The 18,874-nt window shown below is 44.4% G+C and overlaps 1 protein-coding gene across 10 annotated transcripts in view; it reads left to right on the top strand.

Annotated features, from left to right (window-relative positions):
* The window catches only part of Tjp2 (tight junction protein 2), a 130,633-nt gene that overhangs the window by 105,605 nt on the left and 6,154 nt on the right, over positions 1 to 18,874 (top strand). For all 10 annotated transcript variants that reach the window (NM_001376368.1, NM_011597.5, NM_001360392.1 and 7 more), the window contains 8 exons: positions 5,340 to 5,448; positions 6,568 to 6,778; positions 7,905 to 8,098; positions 8,408 to 8,503; positions 9,714 to 9,793; positions 10,669 to 10,879; positions 17,527 to 17,627; positions 18,610 to 18,822. In NM_001376368.1, the coding sequence (NP_001363297.1) occupies positions 5,340 to 5,448; positions 6,568 to 6,778; positions 7,905 to 8,098; positions 8,408 to 8,503; positions 9,714 to 9,793; positions 10,669 to 10,879; positions 17,527 to 17,627; positions 18,610 to 18,822 (1,215 nt within the window). The remainder of the gene's footprint in view (positions 1 to 5,339; positions 5,449 to 6,567; positions 6,779 to 7,904; positions 8,099 to 8,407; positions 8,504 to 9,713; positions 9,794 to 10,668; positions 10,880 to 17,526; positions 17,628 to 18,609; positions 18,823 to 18,874) is intronic.

Genomic DNA, 18,874 nt, shown 5'->3' with positions numbered 1-18,874 from the left:
AATCTTTTCAAATGCCAGCCCATACTAATTTGTACTCAGCGAATGTACAAATGAAGAGAAAGCGTGCTTTTGGCTACTGGGAAGCCAGAGGTTTAGAGCCTTGCTCATTAAAGTTGGAGAATAAGATAGATTTCTCTTGTGGAAGGGACAGTACATGTGAGTTTTATGAAAGAGAAGTAGAGAATTCACCTAGGGTTTCAGACACCCAATTTCTGTATAAAACAAAGACAAGGAGAATTGCTTCCATAGTCAGAACTTTCCTAGAAAGGTGGTTTTGTTTTGTTTTGGGCCATCACCATGGTGACCAGGAAGATGCTGGTGGCCGCTGACTTCTTTTGCAGTAGTCCTCGGTAGAGGTCAGGCAACAGGTGGCCTTGCTAATCACTCAAGCTGACTGTAAAAAAGTCGTCTTTTTTTTTTTTTTTTTTTGGTAAAAGGCTGAGAAATATTGATCTCCCCTAGCTGGGCAGAGAGGCAGCTGCAGCACAGTGAGCGGGAGCTGATACCAAATCCTCCCCAGGCTCCCAGCACACCCAGCCCGGCCCTTCGCACTGCGCTCAGATAATGAAAGGCGATATTTGTGTGTTGGGAAGGACCGAACAGTCTGACCTTGAAGTACAGGAACACTGGCCTATTTCCACTGTAGTGTGTCAGCCTGAAGACACGAAGGGAACTGTTAGCATAGCCTGGCCACTTTCTTTTTGTTGGTGGCTTTTTGAGAATGCCTCTGCCTTTCGTAGGTAAGGCCTTATGTGTATAGTTCGCTGTACTGCCGCTGAACCCAGCGGGTCTTACAGATAACAGAAACATGACTGCTTTGATTTTTATTTCCTTTCCCCTGCTTATTTTAACTGCTTCTTTGTTATTTATATGATGTGGCTGGTATTTCTCTTTCAAAATCTGTTTTGGAATGGAAAAGACAGTAACAAAACCAAACTCATTTGTGGGGGGTGGTTGTTAAGTCACATGGATTTTAAAAACTACATCTCATTTGTGTGTGTGTGTGTGTGTGTGTAGTGGGGGTGGGGGTAGCAAGAGGAACACTTGTGCCATGTCATGCATTGGATGTCAGAGGACAACTTTTGGGAGTCATTTCTCTCTACCACATGGATCTTAGGGGTCAAACTCAGGTCATCAAGTTTGGTGGCAAGTGCCTTAATGTTAGCATTGAGCCAAATCGCTGGCCCCGGGTTTTAAAATATAGCTTGCAAAGTATGTTTTAATTTTGACAATTATAGCTTTGTTCCTAACAGAAGGTCATAGAAATGGAGGGACCCCTGAAGCCCTGTGTGCCCTTTTATGTTTAAATAAACAGATAAATATGAGCATTTACAGTGTACATAGAAAGCATTCATAGATGCAGATGAGGCTACACAGATGACACAAGAGAGGGTTAGACAGCAAAGTTCTGTGACCTCTGTTTGGGGACAGAGGCAAGAATGGCAGCATCTTACATGGTAACATTGTTTCACAGAGGAGCTGATTGCCTTTGCAAATCACTTTCCTCTTTATTTTCTGCTCCCTTTTCCATGATGATCCCTGAGCCTTGCCCAGAGGGGATCTAGTACAGATGTTCCATGTAGAGCTGAGTGCTCCACACTCTTCAGGCTGAGTGCTCCACACTCTTCAGGCTGAGTGCCCCACACTCTCTTACTTTCTATATGTTTACAGGTTGTGGGTCTTTTAATTAGTCATTATTGACTGCATAAAGAAACTTCTTGGAGTCAGGTATGGTAGGCTAGGATATGCCTTTAACCTAGCACACTAGGAGTCAGAGACAAGAGAGATCTCTGAGTTCAAGACCAGCCTGGTCTGCAAATCGAGTTACAGGACAGCTAGAGGTACACAGAGAAATCTTGTTTTGGAAAAAAAGAAAAAAGAAACTTTTCTGTCTGGTGTTAAGTGGTATACTAATCTATAGGTATAAGAATAAGAACTTAGGGGGCTGGTGAGATGGCTCAGTGGGTAAGAGCACCCGAATGCTCTTCCAAAGGTCCAGAGTTCAAATCTCAGCAACCACATGGTGGTTCACAACCATCCATAACGAGATCTGACTCCCTCTTCTGGAGTGTCTGAAGACAGCTACAATGTACTTACATATAATAAATAAATAAATCTTTAAAAAAAAAAAGAATAAGAACTTAGTGGTCAGTTTATTACTATTTCCATTTAGCAGAATTTAGCACTAAGTTCTCCCATGACAGAGTCGGCCATAGGCTTTAGCCAAGTTAAGAGTATCAGATTGGTTTCTGAATCCCACCAGAACCTGTGCCGGTTTCTACCAGTGGGCCTGGGTGCCAGCAAGTTATCACTGTAGGGTTTCTTGATGGCTTTTCTCCACTGGTAGCATGCAGTGAACCCTCCAGCACGCTGAAAACTTTTAGCTGATAGAGAATACATCTTCCAGCATAGTACATGACTGATTTCCCTGTAGCCCATGACTCGAGTATGTTCCACCTTCAGTAGTAGGATCTTACCGTCATGTTATTGACTATATTAAAGACCTCAAATCTTCTAAAGCTAATTAAACATATTCAGACAAGTATCTAGGCACAAAATAAACACAAAAATCATTAGCCTTTTATATATCAACAACAGACATAACCAATAAGAAACAAGGGAAACAATCCCATTTACCATGGCCTAAAGAAAAAAAAAATCATGAGATGAATCTAACAAAGAAGGTAAAGACTTGTACAATGAAAAATTTAATACACCAAAGAAAGGATATTGAAGATAACACAAGATAGAAAGGTCTTCCATGTTCGTGGGTTGGCAGTGTTAATATTGTATAAATGGCCATCCTACCAAAAGTAATCTCTAGATTCAACCAATCCCCATCAAAATTCCAGTGTAAATTCTTTTTTTTTTTTTTTTTTTTTTTTTTTTTGAGACAGGGTTTCTCTATGTAGTCCTGGCTGTCCTGGAACTCACTCTGTAGACCAGGCTGGCCTCAAACTCAGAAATCCTCCTGCCTCTGCCTCCCAAGTGCTGGGATTAAAGGTGTGCGCCACCACTGTGGGGCTCAGTGTAAATTCTTAACAGAAACTGGGGACGGGATGTGTCTCAAAAGTCATATGAAATCACAAAAGACCCATGATCGCTGATACAATCCTGGAGAACAAAAACATTACCGGAGGGGTCACTGTCTCTGATTCCAAGTTATCCTGCAGAGCTGTGGTAGTAACACCAGCATGATGGTGGCAGAAAAGAGACACATTGACCAGCGGAATAGAATTGAAAACCCAGGTAAGCCCACAAGTGTTGAAAGCCCAGAAATACATACTGGAGAAAAGACAGCGTCTTCAACAAACAGTGCTGGTCAAACCGGTTGTACAAGAATGAAGACGGATCATCCTCCCTCTTCACAAGATTCAATTCCCCGGTGAATCAAGGATCTCAATATACAACCTGAGACCCGAATCTGGCAGAGAAGGATGTAGAGGACATGGTACCACTTACAGGCCCAGGAAAGGACTCTGAACAGGATCCCCGTAGCCCAGGCATAACACCAGCAGTTGACACACGGAATCTCATGGTACTAAGAAGCTTCAGAGGCTCCAGACAGAACACCGTCGTTTGAGTGACAAGGCCACTTACAGCAGGGGAGGAGTCTTTAGGGAGCGCTGGTGTCTGGAATATACTTCAGAAAGAAGTAAATACTAAGAAAATAAAGGTTTAATTGAAAACCAAGCAGGAGGGCTGCAAAGGTGGCTCAGAGTTGAGTCTGCTCTTCCAGAGAACCTGCGTCTGATTTCCAGCCCCCGCGTGGTAGCTCACAACCATCTGGAACTTCAGTTCCAGGGCATCCAGTGCCCCTATCTGACCTTTGTGGTCAGAAAGACACACATGTGATGCAAAGAGGTAGAAGCAAGCAAAGCACTCTACACATAGTAAATATTTTTGATATGTTGGGGCCTGAAACTAAATAGAACCTTCAATAGAAGAAATGCCAATGGACAAGAATCCCCCCCCCCCAAATATTCAACATCTTTAGCCATCAGGAAAGTGTGAATTAAAAGTACTTCCTGGCTTTCTAAGTTATCTTACAGCATCCTTCCCTAGTGTCCCCCCTCCAGGCATTGTGGGATAGATGCTGTTGACTCTTTGTTAGAAGGATGTATGGACCAGCAGCTTAATGATACAGGGGCCCCTTGCTCTTCCATGTCAGACTAATGCACCCGATTTCACAAACACATGTTAAATGTTTTTCTTTGTTTTTGAAACAGAATCCCACTGATCTTGAACTCATAATCAACTTGCCTCAGCCAAAAACATTGGGATTAGTGTCAATGGTTAGATAGCTTTTGAGAGATGAGGGTTACAAGAGAAAGGTTGAATTGAACTGTGAATGTGCCTTCAAGGTTTTATTGGAATTAATGTTCAAGAAATAGGGTTCCAGATCTGCTTATTATAGACCCCACCGTTCGGCATTGGTTATAGTTATCTGTTTATTACTTACTTTGGGAGACTTAAAAAAAGAAGGGAGTCAGACAGAATGACAAATCCTAATCGATTCAGTGACAAATTCTTCATTTGAAGGACTGTAAGGTGTGATGCCATGTAGAGACCTGAAGAAGGAAGGTAGGGCAATATTTGTAGTTGCCTGGGCTTATTTACTGGGTCCAGGTCACCTGCTATGGCTTCGGGGAATTAAATTAAGTCTATTGGAGGGGCCAAATCAAGACTGAGGCTGTGACAATTTTGTTGAGAGCAATCAGAGTTTTTATACCCTTACCAGAAACAGAATATAGTGGCAGTTGCCAGGATTAATACAATTGTCGTTGCCAGGATACAGTGAAGTTTACAAGCTGTACGGGGTACACAAGATTAATGTCTAAGACCAGTTGTCCTGTCCAACTTCCATGTTTCCTTGACTTGCAAGGGAACAGGCAGAGAAACACAAAGTGGCCTGAATGCTTTACTGTCTGAGGGAGTGCACCAGTCTCTCAGGAACTGGAAGACATATTGTATCCCAGGAGCCATGGACTCTAACCTGGAAAACCTATGACACGTGCCTCTCAAGGCAGCTAGGGCAAGCCAACTTAGGGTTCCTGCGAGTGCTCGAATAGTGGAGGTCATTAGGAAGGTGCTGGGCAGGTGGACTGAGCGGCAACTGTACAGACTTGTGCATCGTCTGCTTTTGCTCCGGACAGGCCCTCGTGGGAACACACAGACATTTAGGAGTTACCTTTTAAAATACTTGGTACTCCTAGGTATCTAATCAGTAGTAACCACTGAGTAATTTCCCCTGTGTCATCAGGACTTTACTAGCGTAAGTCTGCCTGTCTGTCTGTCTGTCTCTCATTTTTTATTTCTGGTTTTTTACCTCCGGCCAGGTGAACACACAGGATTTCAGAGGGCTAGTCCGGGAAGATGCGGTCCTCTACCTGCTAGAAATCCCCAAAGGTGAAACTGTGACCATTTTGGCTCAGAGCCGAGCAGACGGTGAGCAAGTTTGGTGATCTGTTTTATTTGAGGGAAGTGGGAAGGATGAGCGGGATATCTTGGGACCAGAATACACAACATTGGGTCAGTGGTGTGTGGAGAAAATTTAGGTACTGTTCATTTTGTATGAAAATATTTTCTGCCGGCTGTGGTGGCACACGCCTTTAATCCCAGCACTTGGGAGGCAGAGGCAGGCAGATTTCTGAGTTCGAGGCCAGCCTGGTCTACAGAGTGAGTTCCAGGACAGCCAGAGCTACACAGAAAAACCCTGTCTAGAACCCTCCCCCCTCCCCCCAACTTTTTTTTCCTTCCAACTACCGAGATAGCTTTGCTGGTTCTGGGTCATTTGGAGTTAAACTGCTTCTCTGAGCAGCGTGCACCCTCAGTGCTGATGGGGTTGTTAGAGAGTCTCTGTATGATGGGTGCTATTGGCTCCTCTCACCAGCCTCACAAGTTGCTTCACCTTTCTGGGTCCTCTCCTCTGAAGGGGGGGGGGGGGCAAAAATAGTCCCTTCCTGTTTGTATGGGAAGTTTGATGAGCAACTGTATTAGGCAGAGGTCATCATGGAAACAGAAGCTGTAAGAGTCAAAGACACATTGTTAAGGACTTGGTTGAAGAGAATGTGCGGGTTGACAAGTCCCACATGGGACACACCTAGCAGAACGGAAGACTCAATTTTGGGTTTAGCCTGAAGGCCTAACTACTAGGAGAACTGGAGGTGTAGAGACAGTAAGAACTCAGGAGGAAGGCAGATGGAAGGCCTTGGGGTGGGAACAGTAATTCCCTGTGGCTTCACAGAATATTCTACTCAAGTTTTCAACTAATCGTTGAGGAACAATTTACTTTGTTCAGTCTTTCCGTTTGAATGGTAATCTCATTTCTCACACACCCGCCATGTCCTCTGAGAAAGGCCTAGTCTAATGTTTAATCGATTGTATAGGCTCCCCCATACACAGCCAGGTTGACACATAAAATCCGCCATCGCAGCACTTCAGGAAGTTAGTGCTTCTTCCTCCCAGTGGAGCGTGATTCCACCATTCCCATAATGCACTAGAATGGGGGAACCCTGAAGGGGTGCTCTTCAGTTGAGCACAGCCAACGTTACTTTTATTCTCCAGTGTACAGAGATATCCTGGCTTGTGGCAGGGGAGATTCGTTTTTCATAAGAAGCCACTTTGAATGTGAGAAGGAAACTCCCCAGAGCCTGGCCTTCACCAGGGGAGAGGTCTTCCGAGTGGTAGACACGCTGTACGATGGCAAGCTGGGCCACTGGCTGGCCGTGAGGATCGGGAATGAGCTGGAGAAAGGCTTGATCCCTAACAAAAGCAGGTAACTGAGCCGACTTCCTAAGCATTCCTTTTAATCCCCTGTTCACCAGAAAGCAACAGAGCTGCCTCTGAGGAAATCAATCCCACGGGACCTCATCATTGGCCACCATTAGGTGTTTATGGAAATAGAGCCAGCACCTCTTTAGTTTTGAGCACAGCAGGCTTGGTTGCCACCCTTGGCTTATTTGAGGAGAGCCTGCTGCCTTGGTTATGGGAAACACTGTGTGGCCCTAGTCCCTTGCCACTCCTGGTCTCCATCTTTAGGAGAGGCTTGTACACCCTAGGGAACACTTGCTGGTGTGGCTGTAGGACTTAAGAATGGTGATCTGTTTGTTACATACATTTATATCACACAGCACATGAGCCAAACATGGCACGCTCTGTACGGAGTTACTGCTTGTGGAGTTCAGAGACCCTGTCCCTTTGATAAGACACCTGAGGAGGGCCAATGGGGATGCTGGGCCTCAGCTCGCTTCCTCCCTTGTGGTCAGTGTGGACCTCAGCCCCTGGGAAGATGCCGTCTATTCAGGGTGGGTTTCCCTTTCTAGAAATCCTGTCAGGTTGACAGTGATGCTCACACACAATGTTTTCTGGCTCCACTGTCCCCTTTATTGTCCCCATTGTCAATCTGTGTCTGCACTGGTTTTTTTGTTTTTGTTTTTGTTTTTATTTATATATATGTACTCTTTTTTTTTCTTTTTAAGATTTATTTATTATTATATATAAGTACACTGTAGCTGTCTTCAGACACACCAGAAGAGGGCATCAGATCTCCTTATGGATGGTTGTGAGCTACCATGTGGTTGCTGGGATTTGAACTCAGGACCTTCAGAAGAGCAGTCAGTGCTCTTAACCACTGAGCCATCTCTCCAGCCCCTATATATGTACTCTTATCTGAATATATCCCTGTATGCCAGAAGAGGGCATCAGATCACAGTATGGATGGCTGTGAGTCACCATATGGTTGCTGGGAATTGACTCAGTACCTCTGGAAGAGCAGTCAGTGCTCTTAACCCCTGCGCCAACCCTCCAGCCCTGCCCTGGGTTCTCGCGTGACAGTGACTGCGTCTTAGTAATAACCTGTTCCCATGCTGTGGAGAATGACTTCTTCCGGCTTCCTCTCTCAGAGCCGAGCAAATGGCCAGTGTCCAGAATGCCCAGCGAGAGAACGCCGGGGACAGAGCAGACTTCTGGCGGATGCGTGGCCAGAGATCCAGCGGCGGCGTCAAGAAGAACCTCCGCAAGAGCCGGGAAGACCTGGCGGCTGCTGTATCGGTTAGCACCAAGTTCCCTGCCTACGAGAAGGTTCTGCTTCGGGAAGGTGAGGCAGCTGCATGGGCCCGGGAGTGAGCTGCTGAGCTCTGAGCCGCTCCCGCCAGTGTCTCTGTAATCACTCAGTTCCAACTTCACCTAAGTCACTTACACCAGAGGTGTCTGAGGGGATCATGTCCCACGGGGAACCTGAGTGGGGAGGGCAGCGAAGGCTTGTCTTTTGGGAAAGCAGTGGAGTCCAGGCGAGGTGGGAGAGGTCAGTTTCTAATGCCGAGATTGCAGAAGTGTACACAGGGCATTTGCCTCTCATCTGGACACTGTAGGTGCACATCTGATAACTTCCTGTTTTTCCTTTCAGCTGGCTTCAAGAGACCCGTGGTTCTGTTTGGCCCCATAGCAGATATAGCAATGGAAAGGTTGGCAACTGAGTTACCAGACCTGTTTCAAACTGCAAGTAAGAGTGTTCATAGAATTTTGCTCCCGGAGTGTTTAATTTGGCAGTTCTCTGGCACACAGAAGTTGGAAGAATAAGGAATATCCACACACCCTGCCTGGAGTCACTGTATCATGTTGTCAGATAGATATACTTTCTCTCCACCGCTTGCTCACAGACAGACACACAGCCCCAGCTTTTGAAACTGTTTGCTGAGCCAGTCCAGAGTTTAAATTGCAGAGCTCTGAGACTTCATTCGAGAGTATACCCGTGAGTCTCCTCATAATATAATATTCTTTTACATATTGAAAATACCACTGTCCCTTCAGTAACAAAGAGATTTCATATTAGTGTTATAGTTGAATGTTGCTAATCTGAAACATTCTAAAACTGGAACATTTTGAGCGTCAACATGATACAGCACAAAGGGAAAATTTCATGCTTGCTCCCATACAAGTGATAAGTGTCTAATGCAGGTGTACTAAAGATGCTCTGTAAAATTACCTCAGTCTGTGTATATGAGAGAAAGATGACAGAAATATTTTTGGGAGGTGTGGGGAGGGAGCAGGGTCCCTCAGATAAGCCCAGGCTGGCCCTGAAATTACTGTGTAGCCGAGGATGACTTTGCATTTCTGATCTTTCTGACATCATCTCACAAGTGCTGATGTAACAGGAATATACAACCATGATTAGCTAAACCATGAATGAATCTTATATTTAGGTATGGGTCTCCTTTTTTTGTAGATATTTTAAATTATAAATAATTAAAAACTGGTAGCGTTTCTGGTCCCGAACATTTTCTTTTCTTTTTTTAAGTTCAGGCTCATCCATTACAGTTAATATTTATGACTCTTTAGGGACTTTTATATTTCCAGAAGAGATCAACAAGGTACTCCCTGCTGTTAGGTCGACCTAACAATTTCTTCTGATTAGTTTCCACTTAATAGGGCTGAGGTTGTAGCTCAGTGGTATGGCATTTGCCTCATATGAGTAAAACCTTGGTGTTTGATGTGTAAAACACATGCACACAAGCACTTAAACACACATGTGAACACTCTTGTGTATACACACACACACACACACACAGAGGAATGCACACATGGTTTCATCTCTCCGAGTGCCATGAGCTGGTGCCCAGTGTTATTTGTCCCACTGTGCTGATGTTAGCCTGGGGCATGTGGTTGTCACCTGCTTTCTAGCAACATTACTTAGCCCTGTTTTTCATTTGCAGAAACAGAACCCAAAGATGCCGGATCTGAGAAATCCAGTGGAGTGGTTCGGTTGAATACCGTGAGGCAAATTATTGAGCAGGTGAGAAAACTCCTCAGAAGCTCATGTTGTCAACAGCTGGACCGTGGTTTGAAGTAGAGGGTGTATTTTAATAAGACACTAATGATCAAAGCTCCTGTAGATAGGAGCCTTTTCACTGTGAAAGCCAGGGGCCATTCTCTTACAGGGCTCCCATTACGAAACTAAATAACACCTATTAGTGGTCCTTCTTTTGGAAGGACCCAGTACCCCCATTAGGTGTCTGAAACCATGGGCATACCAACATGCCGTGTGTGTGTGTGTGTGTGTGTGTGTGTGTGTGTGTGCGCGCCTGTACACATAAGCACTCTTTTCTTCACAGGTATATCTGTGATGATTTAGTATGTGAATTGGAAAGGTGGGAAATACATAGCAATGACTGAAAACAAAGTAGCCCGGGCATAACAATATCCTCCAATAAAGCGTGTACAAATGAGGCCTGTGCCCCCATTCCCATTGAGAGCCTTGTACTATCCTCACCCTTTTTGACTTCCTGTTGACCTCAGGGGAAAACTGGAGGATGATGCCATGGAGTTTGAAGGTCACTGCCATCCTTCTGTAAGAAGTTTTAACTGATAATATGGAAATGGATATAATACAGAAAGAAAATATTTTTGGCTTTTTAATATAAATAAAGGCCAGGGTATGGTGGTGCATGTCTTTAATCCCAGCATTAGAAGGCTATGCATTAAAGGCTAGCCTGGGCTACGTAATGACTTCAAGTCAGTGTTACACAGTGAAACTCTTGTCTTCAAAAAAAAAAAAAGTTTTAATTTAAATACATACATTTTATCTGGTACAGTCTTTCCCTGGGAGAATAGACCCCTCAGTGATGTCTTTGATGTCACCATGTGCCACCCTTTGTCCACCTGTGACAGGACAAGCACGCCCTGCTCGACGTTACCCCCAAAGCTGTGGACCTGCTCAACTACACTCAGTGGTTCCCTATCGTGATTTTCTTCAACCCGGATTCCAGACAAGGTGTTAAAACCATAAGGCAGAGGTTGAGTCCAACATCCAATAAAAGTTCTCGCAAGTTATTTGATCAAGCCAACAAGCTCAAAAAGACCTGTTCTCATCTTTTTACAGGTAAGTGAAGTTCAAAAAAGGCCCACGCTCAGAATGAGCAATCAGGAGCTTATCAAGAGTGAGGGATGCAGAATTGAGCTCACGACTCGTTCAAGAATAGTTGATACCGTGGGAATGGATATTAGACCTATGGCAGTTGTATGTTACACTTTGTGATTTTGATAGCCAGAAATGATTGTCAAGGTGCAAAACCTGTAATAACCAGTCACCTTCGTGGGCGCTAGATTTCCGAGGTAGACTCAAGGCCAATGAGTCTCGTCTCGTGTCTTGTTAACTGCGTGTTCCCCGTTGTCTCCTTATTGTCGATGATGTATTAACTGTGTGATAGGGACTCACTGCAGTGATTGACAGTGTCTCCCAGAAATGGAATCGTGACCACTCTGAATGTGGAATATTTAAACATTTCTACTTCGACTCTCGAGGTATAATGATACTGCGGATGTTTTTTTCCTTAATTACTACCCTTATCTTTTACAGATAAATACTACATAAAAAAATCTTTGTAAGTTATCTGGTAGGCTTGCTAGAATTTGCATAGCTAATCTGCAGTGAGGGGAGCAAACGGAATACTGATAGCCTGGCCAAGCGCCTTGATGCAGACGTGGGTGCTGCGTACGTATGGGAGACTTTAGAGCCGCCTTCTACTTGGTCTGCATATGAACTCTTCCAAAATAAGATATTTTTAAAATGCCAGAAATAAAACCACATTGCAGGCATTGCTCATGACAGTGAGCTGGTGTCTAAAAATAGGGCCTTTTCTGTGCTGTCTTCATGAGTAAGCGGCGTGGGTATGACGTCATTTACAGTCTAAGCGACTTACACACTTCTTGGTTGTGCAGCGCTCTGTTTTGTGGGAACACCATAAGGATGCTACAGTTGCCACCATTTCCGTTCATTTGGTGGCTTTAGAGGTCAGTGACAGTTGTCTCAAACTTTGATGTTTGGGAAGACAATTGAGGTGAATGGCAATGTGTCCACATTTGAACATTGTTCCTCTGTTGTCTCACCTGTCTTGTTTAGAGATGTAGGTCTGAACATTATGGTGAAAGTTGTAGCTAGGATATAGTATAGCCAAATGCCCAGGAGAAAAGTGTTAGCCATGAGCCACTTCGGTTCTAAGTGGGCCTGTAAATTGAGTACTATGCATGTTTTTTTGTTTTTGTTTTAAGATTTATTTTTATGTGTATTGGTGGTATTGGTTTTTTGTTTTGTTTTGTTGTTTGTTTATTTGTCTGTTTGTTTTTGCTTGTGTGTATATCTCTGTGAAGGTGCCAGATCCCCTAGAAATGGAGTTACAAACAGTTTGTGAGCTGCCATGTGGGTGCTGGGAGTTGAACCCGGGTCCTATGGAAGAACAGCCTCTTAACCACTGAGCCATCTCTCTAGACCGATGTACCTTACCAGCTTGTATTTTTTTGTGTACTTAATCTTGTATCTTCCTTCATTTTTACTGCTAGCAGTAGTAACTTACTTTGTAGAGGCTAGTCTGACCTGAGTTCCGCCTAAGTGGGCTGGTAGAAACCATTACAGGGTCACAGATCCTAGTGTAGCTGAGACCAGACTACAACTGGTTTCTCTGACTACATCTCATGTCCTTTATATAACCCAGCTAGGTAATTCAGATGTCAGAAAGGATCATGTGTAGTTTGGTTATCCCTTGTCTAAAGTGCTTACGATCAGAAATGAGTCGTATTTTAGATTTTGGAGTGCTTTTATAAGCATTTTAGAGATGAGACTCAAGTCTGAACATGGGATTCACTTTTTTATTTTATTTTATTTTTTTTGCATGTGTCGTAGCCATAGAGCCAGCAGGTGATTTTCTGTGATCATCTTGATAGTTCTGTATATGACAGTTTCACAGTGTGGGATTTTTACTCGGGCGTGGTGGTGTGCACTCTTAGAAACTTTCAAACCTCGAAACATAATCTGATTTGAGATTTTGAATTAATCAGTACTGTATTAATAATTCTTCATTTTAACAGATGAAAAATGGAGCCCACATGATAACCATGTGAAACCAGGGGACTCATTTAACCTCCCCAACCCCCATACTTTGGTTCAAGTCTATTGAGTGGCTGGGAGGTTCCCTTAGAGGGTCAGATTTGAGCTTTATGCAAGGATGTGAGAAATCAGTAGGGGAAGCCTAGGGTTGTGGAAGAAGAGCCAGGCTTCTGAGCTTGCAGAAGGTAGCTGGTACCTGTGGGTGCTTCCTGTCCTAGCTAGGAGTCGGCTGTTGGCTCTGCAGCACAGGCCATAGACACTGGCACAGAGTCCGTTGAGGATCGGGAAGAATGTCATATGTGGAAAGAGTTTGCCCTGGATTGGATTTCAAGACGCTTGAGAGGAGAACTATGACTGAGGTCACCATCAGGCCTCAGAAATAGGCTCTGGCATAGTACAGTGTTTTCTTTCTTTTTTAAAAATTCGCTTATTTATGTGTATGGTATTTTGCTTATATGTGTGTGTCTATGTACCACATGTGCACATGTGAGCACTGCCCAGGTAGGCCAGACACTCAAACATGGGTCCTCTGGAAGGGCAACCAGTGCTTTTAACCACTGAGCCTTGTCTCCAGCCCCAAGCACATCTTTTTTTTTTTTTTTTTTGGTTTTTCAAGACAGAGTTTCTCTGTGTAGCCCTGGCTGTCCTGGAACTCACTTTGTAGACCAGGCTGGCCTTGAACTCAGAAATCCGCCTGCCTCTGCCTCCCAAGTGCTGGGATTAAAGGCATGCTCCACCATCACCTGGCCAAGCACATCCTTTCTGATGTAGGCTGATTGAGAAGCAAGGCATTCAGAAGTGAAGCTAGAGGGTCTGTGGAAGTACCACTGAGTGTCAGATTGGCCTCCAGTTCTTACTGTACATTGCGTGCCTGATACAGTGAGCCATGTAGTCTTCAGGGCAGAAAGTACAGGCTCATTGATTGCTTGGACAGAGAATCCCATTTCTCTTTTTTTTTTTAATTAATTTTTTTTAATTACGTATTTTCCTCAATTACATTTCCAATGCTATCCCAAAAGTCCCCCATACCCTCCCCCCCCACTCCCCTACCCACCCACTCCCACTTTTTGGCCCTGGCGTTCCCCTGTACTGGGGCATATAAAGTTTGCGTATCCAATGGGCCTCTCTTTCCAGTGATGGCCGACTAGGCCATCTTTTGATACATATGCAGCTAGAGTCAAGAGCTCCGGGGTACTGGTTAGTTCATAATGTTGTTCCACCTATAGGGTTGCAGATCCCTTTAGCTCCTTGGGTACTTTCTCTAGCTCCTCCATTGGGGGCCCTGTGATCCATCCAATAGCTGACTGTGAGCATCCACTTATGTGTTTGCTAGGCCCCGGCCTAGTCTCACAAGAGACAGCTATATCAGGGTCCTTTCAGCAAAATCTTGCTGGTGTATGCAATGGAGAATCGCATTTCTATGCAACTCTTTTCATACGGTTCTTCCACTATTAAGCCTGACTCCTAAAAGCCACGTAGAGGCTACACAAAGCCTTTTTATTGCCCTTTCACCCCAAGTCCATCTACAGGCTGGGGCTGGTTTTTAGGCCTAATCAGAAGTACCATGCGCTATGAATTAGTAAATGGAAGTGCTAGATTTGCTCTGGTGAGCACAGTTTAAAGTCATGTTTTCTGTCCTATGCGGTCTCCTTAGGCTCAGTATCCTATTCCCTGTTTCCTCTTTGTATAGTAATAAGAGAATGCTTCCACAGAGAAGATTTTAATTATGACGATATTAAAATCTTTTCCATTATGAGCTTAATATGCCCATTAAGACATACTTTATTTAGAGACTTGCTCAAAGGCAAGTTGGCTTGTCAAAATACTTTAAAATGTTATGCCTGCATACCTCTGTCTCAGGGGAAATATTTAGTATAAAATGCATTTTTACATATATAGCATAAAAGTGAAATTTGAACTGCATGTGTTCTTAGAGCCTTTGAAATGCTCAGTTCATGGTTTAAAGACTGCCTTATGGACCTAGAGACCCAAACTAGGCCACCTTTGCGATAAGCTGGCCTGTCAAAGCACCACGGGCTAGTCCAGATATTTCACCTGCTTTCCAGACTCCGTCAAAATGAAGTTTTTGGTGTTCAGCTCTGGAATTTTGGAGGAGCTTATAAGTGCTATCACTGTAATTATTATCTTTCTATATCATGTTATTGGAAAATGTTTTATTTTATGTAGTATTTCTGTTTGTTTGCTTTGGCCATTGTTTAGTCTTTGAAAAGTTCCCGAGGGGAAATGAATCTTGTATCAGCTGAGAAAAATCCAAACTGCCGTAGATGCTACTTGGATTCCTAGGGAAGTGTAGGGAATGTTGGCCACAGGAAAGAAATAGGCTGTGGGGTGGCTTGCCTGTTATGATGGTATCGCCATGTGAGTGTTAGGTGACCACAGGATAGCTCTCCTGGGGTGCAATTTGTATACTGTGCCATTGACACCATTTGAACAACACGTTTCTGTGGGTTTTAGATCCTTCAGAGTTGTGTAGCCATCACCACAGGCACTTCAGTCAGAAACCTCATTTGTTAGCAATCTTTTCCAGTTTGCATGGTGCCTTTTGGTGCCTCTCTGACGAGGGGTGGGAAGGTACTGCCATACATACCAGAGCTGGGCATGGCTGCCCTGAGGTATGAGCATGCTAGCAGGGACATTGGCAGTGGGAGGATCATTTCAGAATGTCAGTTCCTTGAGTTTGACCGTCCCAGGAAGCCTCTTGAGAAAGAGGTAAAGTGTATGAGTTGGGTACTGCCTCTGAGTGGGACCTAGAAAGGCAGCATTTTCAGGGCTTTGGTAGCAGTGTCCCAGCCCTTGGTTGCCAGTGAGACTCTGGGGTTTTGTTACATTCACCTTGGAGGCGGCACAAATGGGTTTCTACATTTCTTAGCCCCTAAACTTCAGGTTTTCTTTGTGATGAATTCAGACTGTATCAGACAGCTGCGAATAGAAACCTGTCAAGGACCACTTCAGCTTTCTTTATACACCTAGTTCAAGTCACTTGTTTAGTCCCTGGGTGCAGAGTCTCACTTCCACATTTGCATCTCGGATCATATGCTAGCTGTGATTATGATAATCTTTGTGAAGTACCATGATAAATAAGGACACAAGAAAATCCATGACATCAAGGTTAATTTCCTTGGGCTAGCCAGTGTTTCCGCTCTGTCCGATGCTGTGAATTATTAATAACTAAGGAAGCTGTGAGCTCATTCATAATTGCCCAAGGTCAGAGGTGGAACTTTTTCAGGTTTTCAAGACAGGGTCTCATGTATCCCCAGGCTGGCCTCAGACTTACTGTAGCCAGTGATGGTCTTGAACCTCAGATTCTTGCCTCTACCTCCCAGGTAGGTACAGATAGATAGACACCACCATACCCCTCTTTGAGATTAAAGTTTCGTAAATGAAAGAAAAGTCAAATTTGGTTAAAAGAAAACTTAAAGCTTGATTACTCAGAGATTTTGTGTAATGATTCCTACATAATGATTCATTTGGCTTTAGAAAAGATATGTACTGCCCTCTACTAAAGAGCCATGAAAGCATAATTTGAATGGCAGTTTTAGTTTATGTGCATCCTGATCGTTTGCATTTTAGATCAGTTTTATATTAGTGTAATGTTTTTGTGTGTGCATGCGGGCATGTGTGTGTGCATCATGTCCATCAGGCTGGTTGGCCACTGAGTGCCCAGTATCCGTCTGTCTTCACTTTCAGTGCTGAGGTTATAAGCACACACACCATGCCTAGCTTTAATTTTACAGGAGATTTGAATTTCATGTCCTCCTGCTCTCAAAGCAAGCGTACTTACCGTTTTGGAGCCGTTTTTCTTGCCTAGTTTATCTTTCTTACATCCATATATACAGATTGCTGAACAGACGCGGGGCATGTGTCTGTTAGCATCTGCCGCCTGTGCTCTAAGTTGGTGCCTTTGTCTGAGCTGTGTAGGACAGTGGCCCGGGCTGCAAGCTCAGAAAATAATTTTCCAAGTTTGTACATAGATTTCTTTATTTGCTTGGTGTGAAGTATAAGGCTCTTTGTTCCCATCCCATGATAAAAATAGCCTGACAAAAGTTGCTAAAGGGAATAGGTTTATTTTAGCTCACAGTTCAAAGTACAGTCCATTTGCTCTGTGCTCTTGAAAATATATTTTCTCTCTCTCTCTCTCTCTCTCTCTCTCTCTCTCTCTCTCTCTTTCTTTCCCTCCCTCCCTCCCTCTTCCTTCCTTCCTTCCTTCCTTCCTTCCTTCCTTCATTCATTCCTTCCTTCTTCTTCCTTTCTTTTTTGATGGACAGGGGCTATGACTCAGTGGTGGAAGGCATATATGGCTTTTGTGATGACCTGAATTCTGTCCTTGACATTGCAAAATAAATAAAAGAAAACCACGTGTGCGCGCACACACACACACACTGGTAACACACTGTAGCTCTTTTGAAGAAATACTTATCGTGAAAATAAGCTCATACAGTCTGTAATGTAAACTAAAACAGCTTTAGTTGCATTTGACCAAAAAGGTTTTATGTTTAAGGAACATATATACTTCCGAACTTGGCAAGTTTTTCTTCAAATACGGTATAAATAGAGATGATGTGAATAGCTTCTAGATTCAAGGTGGCTCTGAGAATCGATGCTGACCTTCTGGCTTATGTCTGTAGCCACAATCAACGTGAATTCAGCCAACGATGGCTGGTTTGGCAGCTTGAAGGACAGCATTCAGCAGCAGCAAAACGAAGCAGTCTGGGTCTCTGAAGGAAAGGTATGTGGCCTAGATTCGCTGCCGTGAGGTGAGAGTCTGTGTTCTCGATGCTTCCTCCAGAGGGCAGTGAATGTAGTAAACCGTGATCCAAAAGGGATCAATGTGATCACCAAGTCGGAAGCCTTATCATTCTCCCACAGAGCAATAAAATGAAGGCGGAATGTGATGAACGCTCGCCTACATTCACTTCCCCTCTACTTTTTAATGTAGTAACTAGAAATTGCATTCCGAGTACTCTAATCAGAGCTTACAAGTTCTCCTTCCTAATGCCACACCATACTAAGGACATGGGAAACTCAGAGTGGAGATGAGAGGCAAGGTTGAGAATCATGGGGAATGGCAGTTGAAAAGATACCAAGAGAGGTGCTAACAGCTGGTTAGCAAAGACATCAGTGGAGAACGCATCCAGACGGAGAGCTTGAGTTAGGTGATGTAAAAACACTAGTGATCTTTTCTAGCCCTCTCAAGTCGGATGCTATCCCAAATGTTTAGTTGACTCATGTAGCATCTGCCGAGTGCTTAGTCTCCACTGCTCCCTCTAGAGGACAAATTGAGCAGGATATAGTCTTTGTCCTCAAGATCTTGGCGATGGAACCCAGTTAATTCTGAGAAACATCTCTGCCTGGGTCTGAGAGCCTTGGAAATGGATAGGAATGTGCACAGCACGAGGTAGAGACAGGGATCAGCAGAAAAGCTGGAGAGAAGCTGATTCCCGCAGGCAAGGAAGCTTGGCTCAGCTGGCGTGGAGGATGTAGCAAGGATAGACCAGAGGAGGGTCTTCAGTTTGTGTCCCTGTGCAGAAATTAACCCAAGCATCTATATCAGTTCAAAGCCAAGTGACAGCAGGGAGCTCGAGGTCCCTTCCCTTGCTAGCACATGTCAAGGTTCCCAACACTTGGCTCAGCCCTTGGGAGTTTTCCCGAGTCCCCACTCCCAGGAGCCATGCCACATCCCACTCACCCTTCAAAACAAATTCCTCTAGATGGAAGGGATGGATGATGATGCTGAAGACCGCATGTCCTACTTAACCGCCATGGGCGCGGACTATCTGAGTTGTGACAGCCGTCTCATCAGTGACTTTGAAGACACCGACGGCGAGGGAGGCGCCTACACTGACAATGAGCTAGAGGAGCCGGCGGAGGAGCCGCTGGTGTCTTCCATCACCCGCTCCTCGGAGCCGGTGCAGCACGAGGAGGTGAGGCGAGGCACAGCACACCCTTGGGCAGCTTGCTGCAGGCTGTGAGGCC

Source organism: Mus musculus, chromosome 19 (assembly GCF_000001635.26).
Source record: "Mus musculus strain C57BL/6J chromosome 19, GRCm38.p6 C57BL/6J".
In the NCBI taxonomy this organism is placed as follows: Eukaryota; Metazoa; Chordata; class Mammalia; order Rodentia; family Muridae; genus Mus; species Mus musculus.
Note: the sequence above shows the minus strand (reverse complement) of the source record. Positions and strands in the feature narration are given on the sequence as shown.